Source organism: Neoarius graeffei, chromosome 7, assembly GCF_027579695.1.
Source record: "Neoarius graeffei isolate fNeoGra1 chromosome 7, fNeoGra1.pri, whole genome shotgun sequence".
Classification (NCBI taxonomy): Eukaryota; Metazoa; Chordata; class Actinopteri; order Siluriformes; family Ariidae; genus Neoarius; species Neoarius graeffei.
The window spans coordinates 87,714,349-87,737,525 of NC_083575.1; the positions used below are offsets into that span (position 1 = coordinate 87,714,349).

General features: G+C 42.7%; 1 protein-coding gene across 2 annotated transcripts in view; it reads left to right on the forward strand.

The window, feature by feature from the left end:
* Positions 1-23,177, forward strand: part of fam193a (family with sequence similarity 193 member A) — a 153,660-nt gene that overhangs the window by 18,295 nt on the left and 112,188 nt on the right. For both annotated transcript variants that reach the window (XM_060926554.1, XM_060926553.1), the window contains exon 2: positions 11,336-11,404. In XM_060926554.1, coding sequence (XP_060782537.1) covers positions 11,336-11,404 — 69 coding nt within the window. The remainder of the gene's footprint in view (positions 1-11,335; positions 11,405-23,177) is intronic.

The window sequence follows — 23,177 nt, forward strand, 5'->3', positions numbered from 1 at the left end:
TAATAAGACGATTTATTGTCCTTTCGAAGTCTTATTCCAGCATCATGAACCCAGCGACAAGGGAGAAAGTTATTGGCTTCAAGACCTCGATTTGATTCTTCGTGTAAAACGATGTTTGGACGACCAGACAATGGGAAATGTCCGGAAACTGTACGTTTTGGAAAGTTGTCGAAATCGCTTAAAGTCCATCTTTGTAAAGCCGTAGGGGTCCAGCCCATCACGTTTTTTTTTTTCCCTCGATACCTCGATTTTGCTTTTGGTTCGAGTCCGTTAAGAGTCAGACAGAGAATGTTCGTTTGTTTTCCACAAGATAACGCCGGACGCGTACTTGGCTCGGACGCCATCTTTGATTGATTGATTGATTGATGCCCGTGACTTGGAAACTGGAAGTGAGAGTCACGTGATTGCAAACAAAGAATGTTACACAAAGGCATGCAGGGAAATATAACACGCGGTGTAATATGCCGCTTTTCCACTACCAACGCGGCTGAGTTGGGCTGAGCCGTGCCGTGCTGAGTTGGGCTGAGTCGGGCTGAGCGGGGCTGTTGGAGTTGCATTTCGACTACAACCGCGCTGAACCGTGCTGGCTGGAAGTGGGTGGACACATTGGGTGGAGTTAGCGAAAGTGAGTGGACGTCACGTGATGTCGTTAGGCGGCGCAAACAGTGACATCAGTGATCTTTTAAGCGGTAGTCTCACGACCCGGATAGTAAACAATAAACATGGAGGACATGGAGTCGTTAGTGTTGCTGGTCTTGGTGCTGTGGCTTGTTGTCACCACCAACGCCAACAGATACTGGCAAGAGCGTATAGATGAGGCGAGGCGCATAAGGCTTCAGAAATTCTCTTAATTCGTAATTCTTCTTCCGGGTTTACGGTGTTTACAGATCCCAGCGTGCTTGCGGGGCGTGTGAGGGCGTGTGAGGACACTCCTCCTCACCAATCAGTGCACAGGGGAGTGTCTGCTCACGCCCCCAGCCTCACTCGGCTCGGTTTGGCTCGCTTCAGCCCCACTCCAAAACCGTGCGAGTTTTGGGTGCTGAGCAGGGCTGAAGCGAGCTGAGTTGTGCTGCTCTGAGGTAGTTGAAACGCGAGCCGTGTCGGGCTGAAGCGAGCTGAAAAAGGGTAGTGGAAAAGGGCCAATAGTGTGTACGTTTGGATAAAGAGAGCTGATCTTACAGTGGAGGAAATAATTATTTGATCCTTTGCTGATTTTGTAAGTTCGTCCACTGACAAAGAAATGAACATTCTATAATTTTAACGGGAGGTTTATTTTAACTCGGTACGTTTACATGCACGTCCAAATCGAGCTGCTGTTGGTAATCGAGCAAAGGGTCCCAGCAGGGGTGCCAGAGAAATCCAATCCTACATGCACAAGTGAAATCGGGCTATTGTGCAAGGTGCATTGTGCACCCGAGCCACACGTGGCGCTACACGCCCCATCGTGTTGGTACACTTCCGGTTGTCGTCATGAAGAAGAGCTATAGTGTTGCCAGATACCGCTGACGTATTCCAGCCCAAAACATGTTCAAATCCGCTAAAATGCACTTAAAACCCCCAATCTGGCAACGCTGGCAGTTCCGTGTTCACAAGTTCCGTGCTCAAGCTGTTAGGCTTGCTCTAACAGACTGTATGGCTACAAACTGTCCGGCGCAGACCACTGTTTTGTAAGACAACTTATTTTGCACAATAATATTTTTCTAAAGTCCATTTTTTGCTTACAATTTAACTTGTGTCTTAATAAACACACAAAAAGTTCAGTTGTTTTGCTTTTATTGACATTCTTCAGATGTTGGACATATATATATACACACACACATACAGTGACTTGTTTATGTACACAATTCACAGCTATGCAACAGCTGTACAGATGTATTTGGTGATACAGTAAGTGAGCTAAATTTTAACAGTGCAAACAATGCCACAAAAAGAAAAGATTCATGCCGTTGTCATGATTCGTTGTCATGCCGACCGAGGCTGTTGTGTTTCCCGCTTGTGGTCTCGTCACTCGTCACTTCCGGAAGGGGCAGTGCTGAAGTAAGTAGCTCGACTGCGTAGCTCGATAGGGTTTACATGCACTAAGTAGCTCGGCTACAATCACATAATCTAGGTCGTGTAGCTCGATTCCGAGAAATCAAGTTCGGTTCAATTTCAGCCGAATTAAGGTGTATACATGGCATTTTGAACTTCGATTTCAGTCGAGCAACGGCAGAAATTCGATTCTCTCTATGTGCATGTAAGCGTAGTGACTGTGAGAGACAAAACATCAAAAAGAAAATCCAGAAAATAACTTGATATAAAAGATATAAACTGATTTGCATTTCTTGGGGTGAAATAAGGCCATCCTTAAAAAAAAAATCCGTTTCCTGTCCACCGGGTGAGCAAAAAAAATTTTCAGTCGGGAGGGAGGGATTTTTTTTTTTTTAATATGGATGGATAAGAAATCGCAATGCTGTGTTTGCTTTTTCTTTCAGTACTTTATTACAAAAGCAGACACATTTAATAAAATGACGGTTTAATCAACCGAAACTTGTACAAGAACTTTAAGTTAGCATTTTAAATGCTGACTGCAACATTTGCAAAACTTTTACAAAGGTACTTAAAATGTCCGACACACGGACTTTTTGTAGTTCTAAATCGAGCGTTAGGCCTAGTTCGGATGAAATTACACTATTAAAATGATCACTGAATGATTTGTTTTTCTGAATCTTTACTATTTTGTTGTTCGCTAGAATACCATTTTGCAATTTCACACTTAAGCAAATGTTTGAAAACTCCGGATCTCCTTCCTTCATGGCGGCTGCCGTTTTTTTGTGCCGCACGGCGCATGCGCAGAGCTGATTCGGTTCAGAGTGCGCGCGCACTCGGCGGAGGCAGTAGTGTGTCGGAGGGAACAGAAGCAGAGATGACGCTTATTTTGTCTCCGGTAAACCAGTCTTCTCTCGTTCAATTACGTGCTGGCATCAAAAGACACCGTTGGTTGTAAATGAACCCAAACTGAGTGGTTGGAGTGTATTTTCATACGCAAATGGAGAAATGTTCGCTGAGTGTGTAATTGTGTAGCCGCCACTGCAGACCGTTGTCGTCGTTAATTCATAGCATGCTCAGCTGCGTGAATGTGTCATGCACCGAAAATAAGAGATTTACAAGCCAGGAACGCCTCATGATGCAATACGCAAGAAAAGAAAGAAGATTTGCTGCCATTTTACTTTGTATTTGAGTAAAGTGAATAAATAAATGGTCTGTGGAAAATACATTTAATCCTGGGAACTGCGAGCACAGGAGTTTATTTTGTGTTTACTCCCCCCGGCGGCTACTTATTTGCCATGGCTGGTTAGTATGAGCCTTAGTGGAAAGCTCTGGGAATGTGTAAATGTCAAGTTCGATTTTAGATTTACCAACCCGAAAAAAATGTCGAAAAACCGGCGTTAAAAAAAAAAAAAAATTCAACCGCACAAACAGCACTCACCTGGCCGGTGGACCGGAAACAGAACATTTTTTAATAATGGCCTAAGTATTTGAACCCTCTAGCAAACAAGACTTAGTATTTGGTGGCAAAACCCTTGTTGGCAAGCACAGCGGTCAGACGGTTCTTGTAGTTGTAGATGACCAGGTTTGTGCATGTCAGGAGGAATTTTGGTCCGCTCCTCTTTGCAGATCATCTTGAGATCATTAAGGTTTTGAAGCTGTCGCTTCGCAACTCTGAGCTTCAGCTCCCTCCATAGGTTTTCTATGGGATTAAGATCCAGAGACTGGCGAGGCCACTCCATGACCTTAATGTGCTTCTTCTTGAGCCGCTCCTTTGTTGCCTTGGCTGTATGTTTTGGGTCCTTGTCGTGCTGGAAGACCCATCCACGACCCATTTTCAGTGTCCTGGCAGAGGGAAGGAGGTCGTCACTCAGGATTTTACGGTACATGGCTGCGTCCATTCTTCTGTCGATGCGGTGAAGTAGTCCTGTGCCCTTAGCAGAGAAACACCGCCAAAGCATAATGTTTCCACCTCCGTGCTTGACAGTGGGGATGGTGTTCTTCGGGTCATAGTCAGCATTTTTCTTCCTCCAAACACGGCGAGTTGAGTTAATGCCAAAGAGTTCGATTTTGGTCTCATCTGACCACAGCACCTTCTCCCAATCACTCTCAGAATCATTCAGGTGTTCATTGGCAAACTTCAGACGGGCCTGCACATGCGCCTTCTTGAGCACGGGGACCTTGCGGGCACTGCAGGATTTTAATCCATTACGGCGTAATGCGTTACCAATGGTTTTCTTGGTGACTGTGGTCCCAGCTGCCTTAAGATCATTCACAAGCTCCTCCCGTGTAGTTCTAGGCTGATCTCTCACCTTTCTCATGATCATTGATACCCCACAAGGTGAGATCTTGCGTGGGGCCCCAGACCGGGGTTGATTTGATGGTCATTTTGCAGGGTTTTTTCTAGAAAAATCTAGTATGAGGGCGCTCACCATGGCGAGGGAACGAAGTGACGGGGGGGGGGGATGGTGCCGGTTGTCCGTCTCCCCCCTCCTGCTTTGCGAAGCCTTTGAAAAATTGAGGCTACAATGGGACATTCTGAGGCTATCTGAGAGGGAAATTGTCTGTCAACATTGAAAAAGAAAGAAGTAATCTTCTTCTGCCCCGGACAGTCTTTGGCTTTCTTCCGCTTCGTGCCGCGGGATGACATCTTTAAATGCCCAAGTGTCAACAAAAACAACTCGCGAACAACTACTGTCAAAAGCTCCCGCGCCGGTGGGTGAAAGGTCATTCAGTCTCGAGAAATCTCGCTCTACAAGTCAGCTGACCTTGTATGTAACCCATGTCAAATCTCGCGAGAGCAGCCGCGACAACTAAACAACATGGCGCCTAAGTCTGGAAAACGCCAATTCGGATTGTTTTTGCACCGTCTGGCGGTGTATCTACGATGATTGGAATATTTTTGGAGTAATTATAACGTGTTTGATGATCAGACACATTGTCACGTGGTGTTGCTGGGATGTTTTCAAAGAGAAAAGATCGTTTTGAGAAAGACTGCATGTTGTGCAGTAGCATATAAGTGCATGGCCTAAGTGTGACTTGAGGTTCAATCGGCATTTCGGTAAGAGGGCGCACGCCGAGAGTAAGAGGGCGCAGCGCCCCTGTTCCCCGGTTTAGACGAAAGCCTGATTTTGTATTTCTTCCATTTTCAAACTATTGCACCAACAGTTGTCTCCTTCTCACCCAGCTTCTTGCTTAGATGAGTAGCATGCTATTGATGCACAATGGTGTAACATTAGCCTGGGAAATCCCATGCTGCTTTGCACAGTCGTTCCGATCTGAAAAGACAGCATGGAAACTATGGTCTAAAGGCTCGCCTGAGTTAGGGAGCCAATCAGAGAGTGGGGAGGGGTGGAAAGACGGTGACGCGTACTACTCGACAAACGGAAGCTTGTAGTTTATTTGGGACTGTTTACGGATCACATTTAACATGGCGGCGAGCGATACGAACCAAACTTTCGATCAAGCTTTAGACACTGTTCTGAATAGTTTAGAGCAGTAATCGTTCGGTGCCATTGTTTTCCTATTTTTGTCTTTCCTTTTCTTCTTCGCCTCTTCGTCGCTCTAACTACATCACCGGGTACAACCGCCATGATTGGCCATGGGCTACGTATACGCCAAATGATAGACATTCGCAACGTCCAATAAACGGCCGTTGACAATGGTAAACCACACCTCCCCTACAAGAAATTCAATAGGCGGATTCCAGACCATATTTCACTTGTGATATGGTCTGGTGTTAACCAGACGAGTGTAACGTAGGGAAAAAATAAAAAAAATTCAGGTTTTGATTTTATGTACTGAAATAACTATTAGGCACAATTTTTACAATATCTATATAAATTAGTTGTTTTTACCCATTTTAACCTTGAAATCAGCATTTTAATGATTACCCATAATGCATTGTTTATCGCGCTAAAACAAGCAAAAATGTCATAAGACAGTGGAAATACTACCTTTACTACCTTCACGTGGCGTCTTTCTCGATCGCACGTGCCTAGAAGCGTACCTTCTAGAACATTCCTGGGTGGTCACGGACTGTCACGTAGCCTAGTTCGGTTGTGAAACTCGCTAGGATGGAGTATTTTCGCGAGTTTAGTGGTAAACTTTTGCGCCACAATTTCTCTATTCTCGAAATTTGTAACCTGAAACCCTACAAGAAATGTTTCATAATGTTTGGGATTTAGAAAAATGCTTCTAGCAAGTTTATTTCGCTGTATTTTTCCGTGAAACTTGGCATAAATCATCCTTAAGTGATGAGCGTGACATTGTGACTTTGGTCTGGGTCACGGAGTTAGTTGGAAGCGGGAGGAATGAGAGTTTCTCAACTACAGCAGCACTTCTCACCATAGATGGCTGGCGTGTTTCACAGCGTTTGGGATTTACTAAATCGACTAAATCTCTAGATCTACTGAAGCTACGAGGATATAAATCACCAGGATTCTAATTTACTGGGTGAGAAGTATTATATATATTTTTGAAAGGTTTATTCGCGCTACAAGTCCATGAAAGTTGGAATAGTTCGTGAAGGGGTTACAGGGTTTTTTCTAGAAAAATTTAGTATGAGGGCGCTCACCATGGCGAGGGATCGAAGCGGGGGGGGGGATGGTGCCGGTTGTCGTCCCCCCCCCGCCGTGCAAAGCCTTTGAAAAATGCTCCAATGGGACATTCTGAGGCTATCTGAGAGGGAAATTGTAACAAATTGTCTGTCAACATTGAAAAAGTAAGAAGTAATCATCTTCTGCCCCGGACAGTCTTTGGCTTTCTTCCGCTTCGTGCCGCGGGATGACATCTTTAAATGCCCAAGTGTCAACAAAAACAACTCGCCAACTACTTCTGTCAAAAGCTCCCGCGCCGGTGGGTGAAAGGTCATTCAGTCTCGAGAAATCTCGCTCTACAAGTCAGCTGACCTTGTATGTAACCCATGTCAAATCTCGCGAGAGCAGCCGCGAGAAGTAAACAACATGGCGCCTCGGTCTGGAAAACGCCAATTCGGATTGTTTTTGCACCGTCTGGCGGTGTATCTACGATGATTGGAATATTTTTGGAGCAATTATAACGTATTTGATGATCAGACACATTGTCACGTGGTGTTGCTGGGATGTTTTCACGGAGTCGGTAAGGGGGCGCACGCCAAGAGTAAGAGGGCGCAGCGCCCCTGTTCCCCCGTTTAGACGAAAGCCTGGGGTTAGTTAGATTTTGGTAGCGTGACGCGCACAACAAGCAAAAGAAAAAACTAATTTTCTTCCGAATTTCCTTGCTTTATCAAAATTATTTTTTGATACATTAAAAGACTGTGTGTTTATAATATTTAAGCAATTTTTTATTACAGAGAATATTCGATCAAAACTTTCAAAACAGCATTCAAAGTGATTTTTCACGGGTGTAAATGTTACGCGTGACGTCCATAATTACGTTAAATTTTAAGAACTAAAATTCTGTTAAAAATTCTAGATTTGTGCTATCATTCTGGGGTTTTGCTGAATAATACTTTAGGGAGTTCTCTTACAATGCTGAAAATTCAATGAGTTTTGGTGAAATTCTAGAAAAGTTATTTACATTTTAACGCGCCTGATAGCGATTGTGCTCACTAGGGTTGGGCGGTATTACGGTAAGAAGGTATGCCGAGGTATCCAAAAGTACCAACGGTATCGGTCTCATTACCGTCATTTTAAAAAAATATATATAATATCTAAATAAATATGGAGTACATGAGGTCATAATATAAAATAATAAATTGAAGATCATCCCGAATAACTGTGTGATCGTATTTTCACTAATTCTATCAATTTCCTAAAGAAGTTCTCATCGCGTGCAGGGTTGTTTATGTCGTTACCATGGCAACCCTGCGTGACATTTGGAGTCTGACAGAAAGCTTCGCAAGAGACTGAGATCGGGGGTGTCATGGCTCAGATGGCTAAGGCACTGTACCATAAATCCGGGGACCCGGGTTCGATTCCGACCCGAGGTTATCTCCCGGTCCCGTCTCTCTCTCCCCCGCTCATTTCCTGTCTCTACTGTCCTATCTAAAAAAAAGAGACTGAGACCGCGGTTGAAAGATGGCAAGTCAAGATAACGAGTTAGTGGCAAAAAAAAAAATACAACATCGGCAGTGTGGCAGTATTTTGGTTTCAAACCAAACGAAAAATCTAATATGTCCCCTAAGGCACACCATAGCCTGGGGTACTCCACTTCCACGAGATCTCTCCAATGAGTTGTGTTTTGAGTAGGTTACATGAGTAACAACAAGGTAAAATAATATAACGTATGACATTTGGGATGTGGGTAATAAACGTTTGAAATGTCATCTACTGAAGAAACGGAAGAAAACATCGTAGCGTAAACTGTTCGGTTTCTGGTGGGAATTAGCAATGCGCTTGCTATCTTTGTTGGGTGTGTTAAACCGTATGGATTTAAGTGGAATAATTGTAAGGAGTTATGTGATCAAGACAACGTTTTAAGCAAGGTAAGGCCATTTGATTATTAATTTCCCCGCCATGGCATGACGTGGGCCCATATGATTTTGCCTTGTGCAGCTATCACGCATTTGAATTAGGTTCGCCTCATTTGCGCTGAAGAATATGGTTTATCGCGCAGTCTAAACGGACTTGGGTGTTGGTTGATTCTTTTTCTTTTTTTTATTTCCCATGCTTGAAAGGGTATGATCCTGCTCATCGTGTACTTTTTTTTGATGGAGTAGGTGAAATAGTGCTGCAAATGGCGTTTCAACGCAGACGTGTGTAAACGACAGTTGAATGCTATTTTCAAGATGAAGGAAGAGTTGCGTGATGCTTTGAAATATCTCTTAATCCATTCACCAATGCACAAAATTCGCTTTGCTGCTTAATCCATACCACAATGCACACAATTCGCTATGCTGCTTTTAAATAGTACATTTGAGGCATAGGCGCACGTTACACAGTAGGCCGAAACAAAATATTTTTTTCTCGGTAATACCGTATACCCCGGGAAAAAACAGAGACAGTTTAAAGGTATCAAAATTTGGATACCGCCCAACCCTAGTGCTCACACAGCGTGCTACTCATATTATGGTTTTGTAGCCCAGTCCAGCCTTGTGCAGCTCTACAATCTTGTCCCGGACATCCTTAGACAGCTCTTTGGTCTTGCCCATGTTGGAGAGGTTGGAGTCTGATTGATTGATTGATTGATTGATTGATTGATTGATTGATTGATTGATTGATTCTGTGGACAGGTGTCTTTGATACAGGTGTCAATTTAAGACAGCTGTCTTTAATGCAGGTAACGAGTTGATTAGGAGTGTCTAACTCAGACCTGGGCATTTTCCGGCCCGCGGGCCACATCCGGCCCTTTGGTTCATTCTGACCGGCCCATGTAAGGTTAATTAGAAATTACAAAATAAACGTATTTTCTAATTTTACCTCATGCATGGACTGAATGTGCATTGCTTTTATTTTGAAGCTGTGTTCAACAAAAACGCAACGCGCGTAACATGAACATGACATGAAATCCCACGAAACCTAATCCCGCGATAACTACTTCCGTAATTTGTCCAGACCAACCACAAACTTGTACGTCATCCTTCAAACGGTCCAGCCAATCACATAGTGTGACGTCACCAGCAGGCGCCGGAGCCCGAGCCGATCTGTAGATCTGATTCCTACACCGAATCGACTGATGATCATCTGTCAGCTGTGCTTCGCATCTCCACCTCAGACATTCAACCTGACTCTGATGCGCTCGTTAAAGACCAACAGAGACTAGATTTCTCTCACTGAACAAATAAAAAACACCAAATGAGGTGATTATGTGGGCATCATTATTAGAATATGATGTATCTTGTTTGATATTTGGAGTAGAAAGACAATATTGTGATGTCTTTATTGTGTTTTGGGGTGAATGTGACTGAAAAAAAAATGGTACAAACGTTCACATTTTGTTAACCATTGTTTTGGGAAATTTGATTGAATAAATGACATTTTTTGTAAGGCAACCTCGTTTTTTCCCCCCATACTCTTACCAGTCTTAGCCGCTTGTAAAGACAATGATATTTATTGCTTTATATAACGAAATACAATTAATATTATGCAGAATTTAGTTCAGCCTTATGGTCCGGCCCTCCACTAAATTTCCTGTTTCTCATGTGGCCCTATGGAAAAAATAATTGCCCACCCCTGGTCTAACTGGTCTGTGGGAGCCAGAACTCTTAGGGTGTATTCAGACCAGGATAGTTCGATAGTTCACTTGCTTTGGTCCGAACCAAATGTTTTTTTTATTTTTTCATTTTGGTGCGGTTCGCTTTCACACTGTACATTTTAGTAAGCGGACCAAAATCTGTCAACAAAGCCACGCGCCCTGAGGTCGTTCAGCTATTGGTCAGAGACGACACGCGCACAAAGCGCTGTTCTGGGGAGTGCGTGAACCCCTTCTCCTTCATTTTCTCACTGAATACAGCAAACACGTCGGCATTTTTGTGTGTTCTCTCCAAAAGCTCAGATATGTGGACATCTGCCCATATATCCACAAGGGGACGCGTTTCTTCCTCGGCCCACGTTTGCCCCCTACTCATTTTTTGTACTCTGTAGTCTAGCCTACCACTGGTCTGAATGACTGAACGACTGTTGTAAGGTTCCCTTGACAACCGAAACAGTGTTTGCACTTTGCGGTGGAGTGTCAAGACTCTGTTTCCCATAATGCTCGACAAACGACGGAAGCTCCCGAGGTACAAAAAAGCAAAACTGTTGGATTAGGCCCGGTCTGCTTTCACACCTCCAAAAGGTCCGCACCAGGGTTCCTTTGGTCCGGACCGAGTCCGACCTTGCAGCTCGGTCTCGGTCCGCTTGTTTGTTCCGGACCAGAGTTCGGTGGTTTGTATTCAGACCAACCCAAAAGGTCCGGATCAAGGGAAATTTGGTTCGTTTGGTCCGGACCAAACAACGTAGGTGTGAATACGCCCTTAATGGTTGGTAGGGGATCAAATACTTATTTCACTCAACGAAATGCAAATCAATTTATATATTTGATAAAATGTGATTTTCTTTTTGATATTCTATCTCTCACTGTTAAAATAAACCTACTCTTAAAATTATAGACTGTTCATATCTTTGCCAGTGGGCAAACTTCGAAAATCAGCAAGGGATCAAATAATTATTTCCTCCACTGTATTTCTTTAAATTCAGTTCCCGTGCATGCTTTGTGCAGTTTTTTTTGCTGATAGAGCAGTGATACTGGATTCCACAGTGCTGTGGGATTTCTGCAGGTACTTCGTGTGTGTGAGAGAGAGAGAGAGAGAGAGATGCGTTTTTCTGACGTGCTTTGTTTCTTCCAGGTCTCTGGGAACGGCACGCCCCAGTTTTCCGAAGGCCCTGTGAACTCGGACTTTTCCGGAGTCCTTCAGGTAATAAGCAAATCTCCTCCGTGTTTGCATGAGGTTTCCCCGGGATCACAGACGTTTACGTTTGGCACAGCGTCACTGCTCAGAGCGCCTTCACTTTCGACTCGCACCCAGTTTTGCATCTTTGACGTCTTATGCTGCCGTAGATCTCTCGCTGTGAGCGAAATGTCCGTTCTGTTCTGTTTTTTTTTTTTTTTCCCCTTTTCACTCGGATAAATCTGAAGACAGGATTAAAAAGTGTCAGAGTCACGGAGATGAAAATATTCCACGGCTGTGTTTTTCTTTGCACTGGCAGGTCTTTCCTTTCTGCACTGTTCACACTTGTAAATAGTTGTCGTCGTTCCCCCCCACCGAAAACAAATGGTCTGGAAGAGGAAATAAGGTTTGAAGTGTGTAAATAAATATTAACCATCTTAGGCCAAGAAAAAAATCATTGTTTGTTTCCTATTACATCTTGAAAAAAAATAGGGTAGGTAGTAGGGCTGTAACGATACACCCAACTCACGATTTGATTCGTATCGCGATTTTTGACCCACGATTCGATACGCCCACGATTTTTTTAAAAATGTTTCTTTAAAGTAGTAAATTTGACTTATTAACATTTACTTACTTACATTAACTATTTAATAACAAATAATTCAGACCACTGCAGAGAATGAGTAATATGTATGCAAAAATGAACAAATGTATATCCAAAGACTGTTTTATTTCTCAAAATAATACTGTTGAGCCGGAAGCTCTGGTTTTTTCGGTTCTGAAAAAGTCATTTTTCCAAATCGTGTAAATCCGTTAAGATTTTGATTTTTTTTTTTTGGGGGGGTGGCTCTCTCACTGTCTCACTCTCATAGGGCCAATGATTTTCTGTGATCGCGGAAAACAGATGGAAATTACGGAATTTTTATGGTGAAACATTGCTCGCGTGTCAAAATGTAACTGCCGCAGAAGGCTTCCGCCCAAGCAGACATGCCTTCAGTGTTGCCAGATATTGCTAACGTTTTCCACCCCAAAATATGTTTAAAACCAGCCAAAAAGCACCTAAACCCGCCCAATCTGGCAACACTGCATGCCTTTCCGGTCAAGTGATTGTGATTGGCTTGTGGCACACCTAGCCAGCCAATGAGCTGCTTGTTTACAGATTCGCTCCCCGCATCGCAACCAGAATGGCGACCGCTTCAAAGAAATGAATGCTCTGCCAGTGGCGAGTGTGGACGTTGCGTGACTCGCAGAAGATTGTCGCAGGTCGGCGAGAAAACGACTTACTAATAGATATAAAAAAATAAAAGTAATTTAAGTAAGTTTAAAATGTAATTTAAATAAAAAGTAAAGTATTCATAAATTGAAGTTTGGAAGCGCCTCTGTTTTTGGGCTGAGGAGAAGTTTGAAAGGGTGTACCGCGATTCTGCCTTCTTGTATCGCGATACGGATCGTGGCTCTGCGTATCGCGATTTCGATTTCGATATGCATATCGTTACAGCCCTAGTAGGTAGGTCTTTTTATTTTATTTATTTATTTTTTTTATCACACAAAATACCGGGTCGGTAGGTTTTTTTTTTTTTAAATAAATTTTAGGTGTGGGACAAACAGTGGCACATAGTGGGGAAGTGTCATTCTGTGACTCAACCATCCAGAACCAGGCCTAAGAAAACCAGTGAAGCTTGTGGAATACAGGATTCGGAGCCCATGGATAAAATATGGAGTGCTCGGACGCTTAAAGGAACTATAAACATAACAACTACAAATGTTGAACCTTAACTTTATTAGGAACACTATGTTGTGAACTTGTATGTTTAATATGAATACAAAGAACATCGTGATATCGATACCGCCGTTAGCCTGGGCGCTGTGTGTATACTGTTTGCATGACTCGTCCAGCGGAGGATGATAATGTTCGTAGAGTTCTTTTATGGCCCTTTTCCACTACCCTTTTTCAGCTCACTTCAGCTCGCTTCAGCTCACTTCAGCCCGACACGGCTCGCGTTTCGACTACCAAAAACCAGCACGACTCAGCTCGTTTCAGCCCTGCTTAGCCCCTAAAACTCGCACCGTTTTGGAGTGGGGCTGAAGCGAGCCAAACCGTGCTGACTGAGGTTGGGGGCGTGAGCAGACACTCCCCTGTGCACTGATTGGTGAGGAGGAGTGTCCTCACATGCCCACACACGCCCCGCGAGCGCGCTGGGATCTGTAAACACCGTAAACCCGGAAGAAGAATAATTATGAATTACGAGAATTTCTGAAGCCTTATGCGCCTCACCTCATCTATACGCTCTTGCCAGTATCTGTCCGCGTTGTCGGTGACAACAAGCCACAGCACCAAGACCAGCAACACTAACGACTCCATGTCCTCCATGTTTATTGTTTACTATCCGGGTCGTGAGACTACCGCTTAAAAGATCACTGAATCAGTGACATACAGAGCATCGTGCACGAGTTCGCGGAGCGCAAGGCTCGTCGTATGCCCTTCAAATAATGCGCGCAGTAGGCTATTGATGTTTTATTATGAGCCATGTAAAGTATGTCGCCGAATGTTTTTTTGTTTGAGTTACATGTTCGTTTGAAGGACTTAATGTACAAAATAACATAGTTGCACCCCGTAGTGTTGAAATTGGTAAACACAGTGCATTCAGTGAGGTTTGCACCGCCCTCCTTTTATTTCTGACTCTTCCTGTCACCACTCTGAGCGCTCATTCGTATGCCCTTCAAATAATGTGCGCAGTATAGGCTATTGATGTTTTATTATGAGCCATGTACAGTATCCTAATGTTTTTTGTTTCTGAGTTACATGTTCGTTTGAAGGACTTGATGTACTAAATAACATAGTTGCACCCGATAGTGTTGAAATTGGTAAACACCGCAGTTGCGGACATTTTGTAGCCTAAAATGATGTTATGATAAGCTTTAATAAAATGCCCGGTCATTTGCCCCGCCCCCGGCCCGGCTCTGACTTGTTCCGCCACTGTCACTGATGTCACTGTTTGCGCTGCTTAACGACATCACGTGACGTCCACCCACTTTCGCTAACTCCACCCAATGTGTCCACCCACTTCCAGCCAGCACGGTTCAGCGCGGTTGTAGTCGAAATGCAACTTCAATAGCCCCGCTCAGCTCGACTCAGCTCGACTCGGCACGGCACGGCTCAGCCGCGTTTGTAGTGGAAAAGCGGCATTATAGTTGAAAACTTATAAAATGAACTTATTGTCTTACAATCTTCCGTGCGGTCGCAACCGATCACGGTAATCGAGAACACTTCGTTGGCCGCCATGATGCCTAGCGTTGTGTACAACACAAGCCGGAGTTTCCCGGAAAGAGGTCATGACGTCAGATTGAGGCCGTGAGAAATCAATGAGTGTTTCTTGTCCGATATATGCGTTTTAGAATTAGTCACTTGTCAGATCGACAATATTATGCAAATCGTAATGCAGATATTTTTTTTTTCAAAATTTATTGTTGGTCGGCGAAAATACATTTTTTTTTTTAAACATCTAACAAAAAAGTCTAGGGTCGGGGCATTTTTTAAACGGTCGGTCGGGTAACCGGAAACAAACAATTATTTTTTCTTGGCCTTAAGTTTTAATTTCTTACGAGTACAAATAATGTAGAAACGATCAAAAATAATAGCTTAAGGCATTGTCTCAGGGCAAGTTTACTGCATACGTATGTAGCGAGGGAAAAAAAAAAAACAATTTGGAGATCGGCCTTCCGGTTCAGACAGGACGCTTTGTATTTGGATCGACCTCTTGTCAGTCAGTTTTACCGTATAGACACGCCCCCAACACCCATTCACATCGTCGTAAGGAGATGTTTCATGTTTACAGAGTTGTAGTCGAAAGTCTGAGAACGTCACGACAGTTGAACTCTGGGACCCCTTTTCCACCAAGGTAGTTCGAGGCCCGGGTCGGATCCGGTGCGGAATCACTCGCCAGTTCTTCACCTTTCTTTCAACAGCCAAAGAGCTCACTGTGTGGGCCAAGGGAACTGGTTCAAGCGTCACCGCACTGATGTTTGGCTTGTCTAGAACTAGGGATCGACCGATATGTTTTTTTCAGGGCCGATACCAATACCGATTATTATGGATTTGGGATGCCGATAACCGATATGTGCACCCGATAAATGTAAACATTATAATTCACATGAAATTAAACATAGCACACACTGACACAGACCTTCATATCCATGAAATGTATGTTTAATTGTAAAATTGAACATGAAATTTTGCGCAGGGAGATGCCAGCAGCATTTGTACAATAAAGTCAAACGTTAGTTAGAATAAAATGAGAAATAAATAATAATGAAATAAATATTCACCAATAAAAAAATAAAATATCACTCCCTACTATATTACAGCTCACCATTTTCAGTGGAAAATAAATGAAAATACACTCTGGATTCTTTTACACTAAGAACTAAGTAAGACTTACCAACTTCAAGTAGTTTTTAAATAACAAACCAAGTGTAGGGAGCTGCCTGCAGCATTTGTTAAAAAGTAAAATCAAACATGCAGTAAAGTCGGCTATCACTCCCTATTAGGAGCGGCTGCTCCTTTAAGAGTATATCGCTTTCCGAATCAGAAGCGCTAGCGAGGAGAATCACTTGCGCAAGAATTATAAATACTAGTCACACCTGGCTTGTTTAAATGTTCAAATAGCGCTTTATAAAGTTGCCTAACATATACAAGTGCAATGCGCTTTTTGAGCACGAGTCACGTCATGAAGTTTACTCATCACCATAACAAATAGCCTTCTGTAGGCTAGGCTTGCGCTAGCCTACAGAACACAAACACTACGTTTTATTTCGTCTTCCCTTGACCACCTCTCTGTATGGCTGTCATTCTACTGTTCGAGTAGAACTACTGACACATTCACAACGTTTCCAGACGGGGATTTAAAAATGAATGCAGCCTACGTTATGCTGTTTCAGCGAGACTAGTTGGTTGTAGGCTAATTCAAGTGCTTCCTTCCGTAAGCTAAGTTCGCCTGGCTACACAGATGCAAATGGACAATTTTAACGAGTAGTAGATGAAGAACGTAAACATATAATGATGTTGTGCTTTTGCAATTTGTGTGTTTGTGACTTATTGCGGGAAAAGCAGCGCGTCCTTACCTTGATATGGCCGCCTTGAAACAGTTCAGAGTGTTTAGCTGTGCGTGTCGATTGGCTATATCTCTTGTGCCAAACAAATCAGATGTTGTGGTGGGCGGGACCGTGTTCTTGAACTCAGAGAGGCGAGTGCAGGAAAGGACGTGCAGTGACAGTCGCGTTAGGAACGAAATGGCTGCAAAAAGGCATGTTATCGGCATATCGGTGGAAATTACGGCCGATACCGATAACCCTAAAAATGCAGAATATCAGCCCGATATATCGGCCAGGCCGATTATCGGTCGACCCCTATCTAGAACCTTATGCTGCATTCATGTGCTATGGGAAGATGATATTTTCCAGTTGGGAAGTGGTATTTACCAGTGTGTTGTGTTCACATGCTTTTGTTGTTGTTGACAAATTAAAGATGGTGGACCAGATTCAAGTTAGCAATAGTTAGTTAGCTATCGTTAGCAATAGCGTCTGCTCTGGATAGGTAAAAACAAACCATAACAACACATTTTTAAAGGAAACGGATTTCTAACGTATTATATTACACTTGTTAATGACGCAACATTGCATAGACACAAAAAACTACCCACTAGTACTAGTAAAAAAAAAACTTTAGTAGCGTACAATGCTTAACATTCAAGTGTCTTGTACCGCTCGCCGCCATGTTGAAAAGGTTAAAGTTCATCTCATCTCGGCAACTCGTGTATCAAAATTTTCTACGAGTTGCCCAGTGGAAAATACCACAAGAGTGGGCGTTCATGTGTGCTTTCCATGTCGGCGTTTGGTATTTACCATAATTCCCATAGCACATGAGCATTATATCAGGAGCTGGGAAGGGGGGCGGAGTCATCATGACCTGCAAGACCAACTAAAACTTTGTGAGCACTATTCCAAAAAAAAAAGGCGTGTCGCATCTAGAGTAGGGATGGCGAAAACTAAAAAAAAATCTTGACCGACCACCGAGCCTCATTAGGCCATCCTTAAAAAAAAATCCGTTTCCTGTCCACCGGGTGAGCAAAAAAATTTTCAGTCGTGAGGGAGGGATTTTTTTTTTTTTACTATATGGATGGATAAGAAATCGCAATGCTGTGTTTGCATTTTCTTTCAGTACTTTTTATTACAAAAGCAGACACATTTAATAAAATGACAGTTTAATCAACTGAAACTTGTACAAGAACTTTAAGTTAGCATTTTAAATGCTGACTGGAACATTTGCAAAACTTTTACAAAGGTACTTAAAATGTCCGACACACGGACTTTTTGTAGTTCTAAATCGAGCGTTAGGCCGAGTTCGGATGAAATTACACTATTAAAATGATCACTGAATGATTTGTTTTTCTGAATCTTTACTATTTTGTTGTTCGCTAGAATACCATTTTGCGATTTCACACTTAAGCAAATGATGAAAACTCCGGATCTCCTTCCTTCATGGTGGCTGCCATTTTTTTGTGCCGCACGGCGCATGCGCAGAGCTGATTCGGTTCAGAGTGCGCGCGCACTCGGCGGAGGCAGTAGTGTGTCGGAGGGAACAGAAGCAGAGATGACGCTTATTTTGTCTCCGGTAAACCAGTCTTCTCTCGTTCAATTACGTGCTGGCATCAAAAGACACCGTTGGTTGTAAACAGGGCTTTGAACCGGTTCAAGGAACGAAAACGAAAACCGGGAACTTTTTCTATTTCACATGGAACAGAAACGAAACCAGAAACTTTATTATTTTTTATGTTCCGGAACAGAAACGCTTATTAAAAATAATGGTAGCCGGTTAATACCGGTTTTTATTTCGTTCCTCAAAGTTTCCGTAGCCTACAAATAAAAAAGTCATTCTTCTCCTGCGCAAGTTTCTATGACCCGCTGGGGTTCACTTCCTGTGTGGCGTTTGCTGACTGAATGGAGAGAGCGGGAGGGTGGACTGCTATCACGTCTCCACATCTTAAATAAGAGGTAAATATTGCAGTCTATCGTTATTCAAAAACGTCAATTTCAAACACGACATCAATTTATTTCTCCACTAGGGCTGTAACGATATGCGTATCGAAATCGCGATACGCAGAGCCACGATCCGTATCGCGATACAAGAAGGCAGAATCGCGGTACACCCTTTCAAACTTCTCCTCAGCCCAAAAACAGAGGCGCTTCCAAACTTCAATTTATGAATACTTTACTTTTTATTTAAATTACATTTTAAACTTACTTAAATTACTTTTATTTTTTTATATCTATTAGTAAGTCGTTTTTTCGCCGACCTGCGACAATCTTCTGCGAGTCACGCAACGTCCACACTCGCCACTGGCAGAGCATTCATTTCTTTGAAGCGGTCGCCATTCTGGTTGCGACGCGGGGAGCGAATCTGTAAACAAGCAGCTCATTGGCTGGCTAGGTGTGCCACAAGCCAATCACAATCACTTGACCGGAAAGGCATGCAGTGTTGCCAGATTGGGCAGGTTTAGGTGCTTTTTGGCTGGTTTTGAACATATTTTGGGGTGGAAAACGTTAGCAATATCTGGCAACACTGAAGGCATGTCTGCTTGGGCGGAAGCCTTCTGCGGCAGTTACATTTTGACACGCGAGCAACGTTTCACCATAAAAATTCCGTAATTTCCATCTGTTTTCCGCGATCACAGAAAATCATTGGCCCTATGAGAGTGAGACAGTGAGAGAGCCACACCCCCCCCCCAAAAAAAAAATCTTAACGGATTTACACGATTTGGAAAAATGACTTTTTCAGAACCGAAAAAACCAGAGTCTTTGGATATACATTTGTTCATTTTTGCATACATATTACTCATTCTCTGCAGTGGTCTGAATTATTTGTTATTAAATAGTTAATGTAAGTAAGTAAATGTTAATAAGTCAAATTTACTACTTTAAAAAAACATTAAAAAAAAAATCGTGGCCGTATCGAATTGTGGGTCAAAAATCGCGATACGAATCGAATCGTGAGTTGGGTGTATCGTTACAGCCCTATTATCCACGTTAATGAGAGGCTCGCGAACATTAAATGACGTTAACCTCTGTTAGCCTGTCAGTGCATAGGGCCTGACTAGCCTTTGGTAACACACTAAACGAATTCTCTTTCATTTTTGGCACTTTTTCTGTTTGTGTAGATGGGAAGACATACTGAGAATCCAAATCGCCAACATTTGAAATAATAATTGTTTTGAATTATTTCTTGTCTTATTTAATGAAGGTTGTAATAGAATTAGCCTACATTTGGCTTAAGCTGGATGAGACAGAGACATAATTTTATAGCCATTTGTTAAACAGCTGACAGGGAACGTAATTAACCGTTCCGGGAACGAAATTTTTTTTGTTCTAACCGGTTCGGGAACGTCTATTTAATGGTGGAACCCAAAACCGGAAACGTTAAAATTCCGTTTCTGTTCGGAACAAACCAATAGGAAAAAATTCTGGTTCAAAGCCCTGGTTGTAAATGAACCCAAACTGAGTGGTTGGAGTGTATTTTCATACACAAATGGAGAAATGTTCGCCGAGTGTGTAATTGTGTCGCCCCACTGCAGACCGTTGTCAATTCATAGCATGCTCAGCTGCGTGGCTCAGGTGGATAAGGCGCCACACCATAAATCCGGGGACCCGGGTTCGATTCCGACCCGAGGTCGTTTCCCGATCCCTCCCCGTCTCTCTCTCTCTCCCGCTCATTTCCTGTCTCTACACCAGCGGTGGGCAATTATTTTTTTCCATAGGGCCACATGAGAAACAGAAAATTTAGTGGAGGGCCGGACCAAAAGGCTGAACTAAATTCTGCATAATAGTAATTGTATTTCTTTATATACAGCAGTAAATAACATTGTCTTTACAAGCTGCTAAGACTGGTAAGAGTATGGGGGGAAAAAACGAGGTCGCCTTACAAAAAATGTCATTTATTCAATCAAATTTCCCAAAACAATGGTTAACAAAATGTGAACGTTTGTACCATTTTTTTTTCAGTCACATTCACCCCAAAACACAATAAAGACATCACAATATTGTCTTTCTACTCCACATATCAAGCAAGATACATCAGATTATAATAATGATGCCCACATTTGTAGTCTAATCACCTCATTTGGTGTTTTTCGGATCTGCTCTTCGCAAACTAAACACACGGCTTTATCTCTGACTTCAGTAAATAAATACTTAGCAGTCCATGTTTTGTTGAAAGCCCTGCATTCGGCATCTACCTTTCTTCTTTTTGCGGACATTTTGGGGGCTAAAGTCTTCCTGTGACCTGCTCGCAACAACGTCGATTCGGTGTAGGTATCAGATCTATAGATCGGCTCTGGTGCCTGCTGGTGACGTCACACGATGTGATTGGCTGGACCGTTTGAAGGATGACGTGCAAGTTTGTGGTTGGTCTGGACAAATTACGGAAGTAGTTATCGCGGGATTAGGCTTCGTGGGATTTCATGTCGCGCACATTGCGTTTTTGTTGAACACAACTTCAAAATAAAAGCAATGCACATTCAGAAAAGGGCAATTCCATGTAAATGTCAACCTCACCATGCAAAAATAAAGCAACATGCAATACATCAAAACCACTCCCAGAGATATCACCTAGGCCTGTACTAAATAAATAAACACATAAATACATACATAAATAAATATTTTGATCACCTAATACGTCACTGTCAGTCTTTCTTTCTTATAATGTAAAACCCAAGCTAAAATCAACTTTGATCATGTACAATTCTATATTATTGCCACAAGCCACAGAAATGTATGCTAAAATCCACAAAACAGCAAAACAATAGCCATCCTAAATATTATTTAAGAACTTTGATAGTTTTAGCTGATATTTAGAGAGTTTTTCAAAGGGTTATGGTGGTTAAATTGCTGATTTTCTAAACATACGCCATGTCTATTTCAGACGCGTCACATCCATAACGGAATTTCGTCACATCCATAACGCTGACTTTTCCTTCCGAAACTCTGCATGAAATACAAAATATTTTAAACAAAGATTTTTTAATATTCACCTTGGACCCCTCTATCAAACGGATATCTCCATTTCGACATTAGGTTTACAATTTCACAGAGTTTGATAAAAATGTACAGTCACCCAAGAAAAGTGATACTTTTTCTGTCACATCCATAACGCATCTTTTATTGGCGTTTTCTGGCATGCCCTAGATGTACTATGGGAATTGTTCTTGTTCTATCACTTCTCCAGTATGGTACAGCCTTAAAATATGCAACACCTGTTTAAATACTGGGAGACGATAAAACATGCACTGGGTCATTTGTTGCCATTTTGAGTTCAAGTGTCACGTCCATAACGCTGGAATTGCTCAAAAGAAAAAAAAAGAAGAAACCGGTTGTACGAATCGCTATTCAGTCCATGCATGAGGTAAAATTAGAAAATACGTTTATTTTGTAATTTCTAATTAACCTTACGCGGGCCGGTCAGAATGAACCGAAGGGCCGGATGCGGCCCGCGGGCCGGAAAATGCCCAGGTCTGCTCTACACTGTCCTATCCAATAAAGGTGAAAAAAAAAAAAAATATATCTTTAAAAAATAAATGTCGAAAAACCGGCATTAAAAAAAAAAAAATTTCAACCGCACAAACGGCATTCACCCGGCCGGTGGACCGGAAACGGAACATTTTTTAATAATGGCCCTAGCCTGTTAAAGTCGGTTAACCTATGAGTTTAAAATTCTAGAATTGGAATTATTAGAATCTATTGTAAATCTAACCGCGAGCATCCGCACATTCAGTCCCAGTCGCTGCCCTCCACTCGCATTCCCTTTTCTACAGCGCGAAACATTTAGTCAAACGCGGCGCTGATGTCGAGGGGTTTGTATCGGAGCGGAGGACAAACGGCTCCAGCTTAGAGACCGTTTCAGTTGGCCATGATGGTGTTGAAAATAAAGTCAAGTGCTAGAAGAAGCACATAACATTCAGTGATGGGAATAACGGCGTTAATATAAAGGCTGTTATAACGCCGGGTAATCTAATTAATTAGCTACAATCGTTATAACGCCGTTACCAATATCAACACGCCATTACTGCATGGTATTGAAGTTGCTCTGAAGCATACTGCTACGGACTCGGCACTTTTCTTCGAAGTGAGACACAGAGACCTCAGACTGCAGTTGTTTTCCAGCTACTGATATTACGGTTACATGGCTGCTGATTGTGCGCAGCCGTTGGGAATGGGATAGCTGGAGCTGAGCTGATTAGCCGCTAAGCTAATATAGCTACTGTCTGATGCTGAGTAACATCAGTGAGTAACCAGGTTTTAGTTCAGATCTTGTGTATTATTATTACGTTGACGTTAATATTCACCAGACTAATCAACCATCGGCTTCATTCATGCGCCGTGTTCTTGTTTCTTTGATAATCAAGAATTTCCTTGATGTTCCGTACCTGGTTAACATCGTAGTAAAATGTAATCCAACACTGAGACTTTTCTTTCGCCGAGTGGCAGCTGTCTTCAACTGGGGCGGGAGGGCGGGACATGACTGAATGGGTGTTTCTGATTTGTCAGCTGTCGTCCTTACATCGCATGGCACGCCCCAAGCGTTCACAACATAGAATTCCAGGCTGTCCGCTCCAAAATCGGCAGCTTCAAAACGATTGATTTTTTTTTTTTTTAATCGACAACCAAAAAAAATTAACCGGTTGACGCTGATTCGGTCAACCACCGATCAAATGGTCATCGGTTAACATCCCTAATCTAGAGACAAATCCAG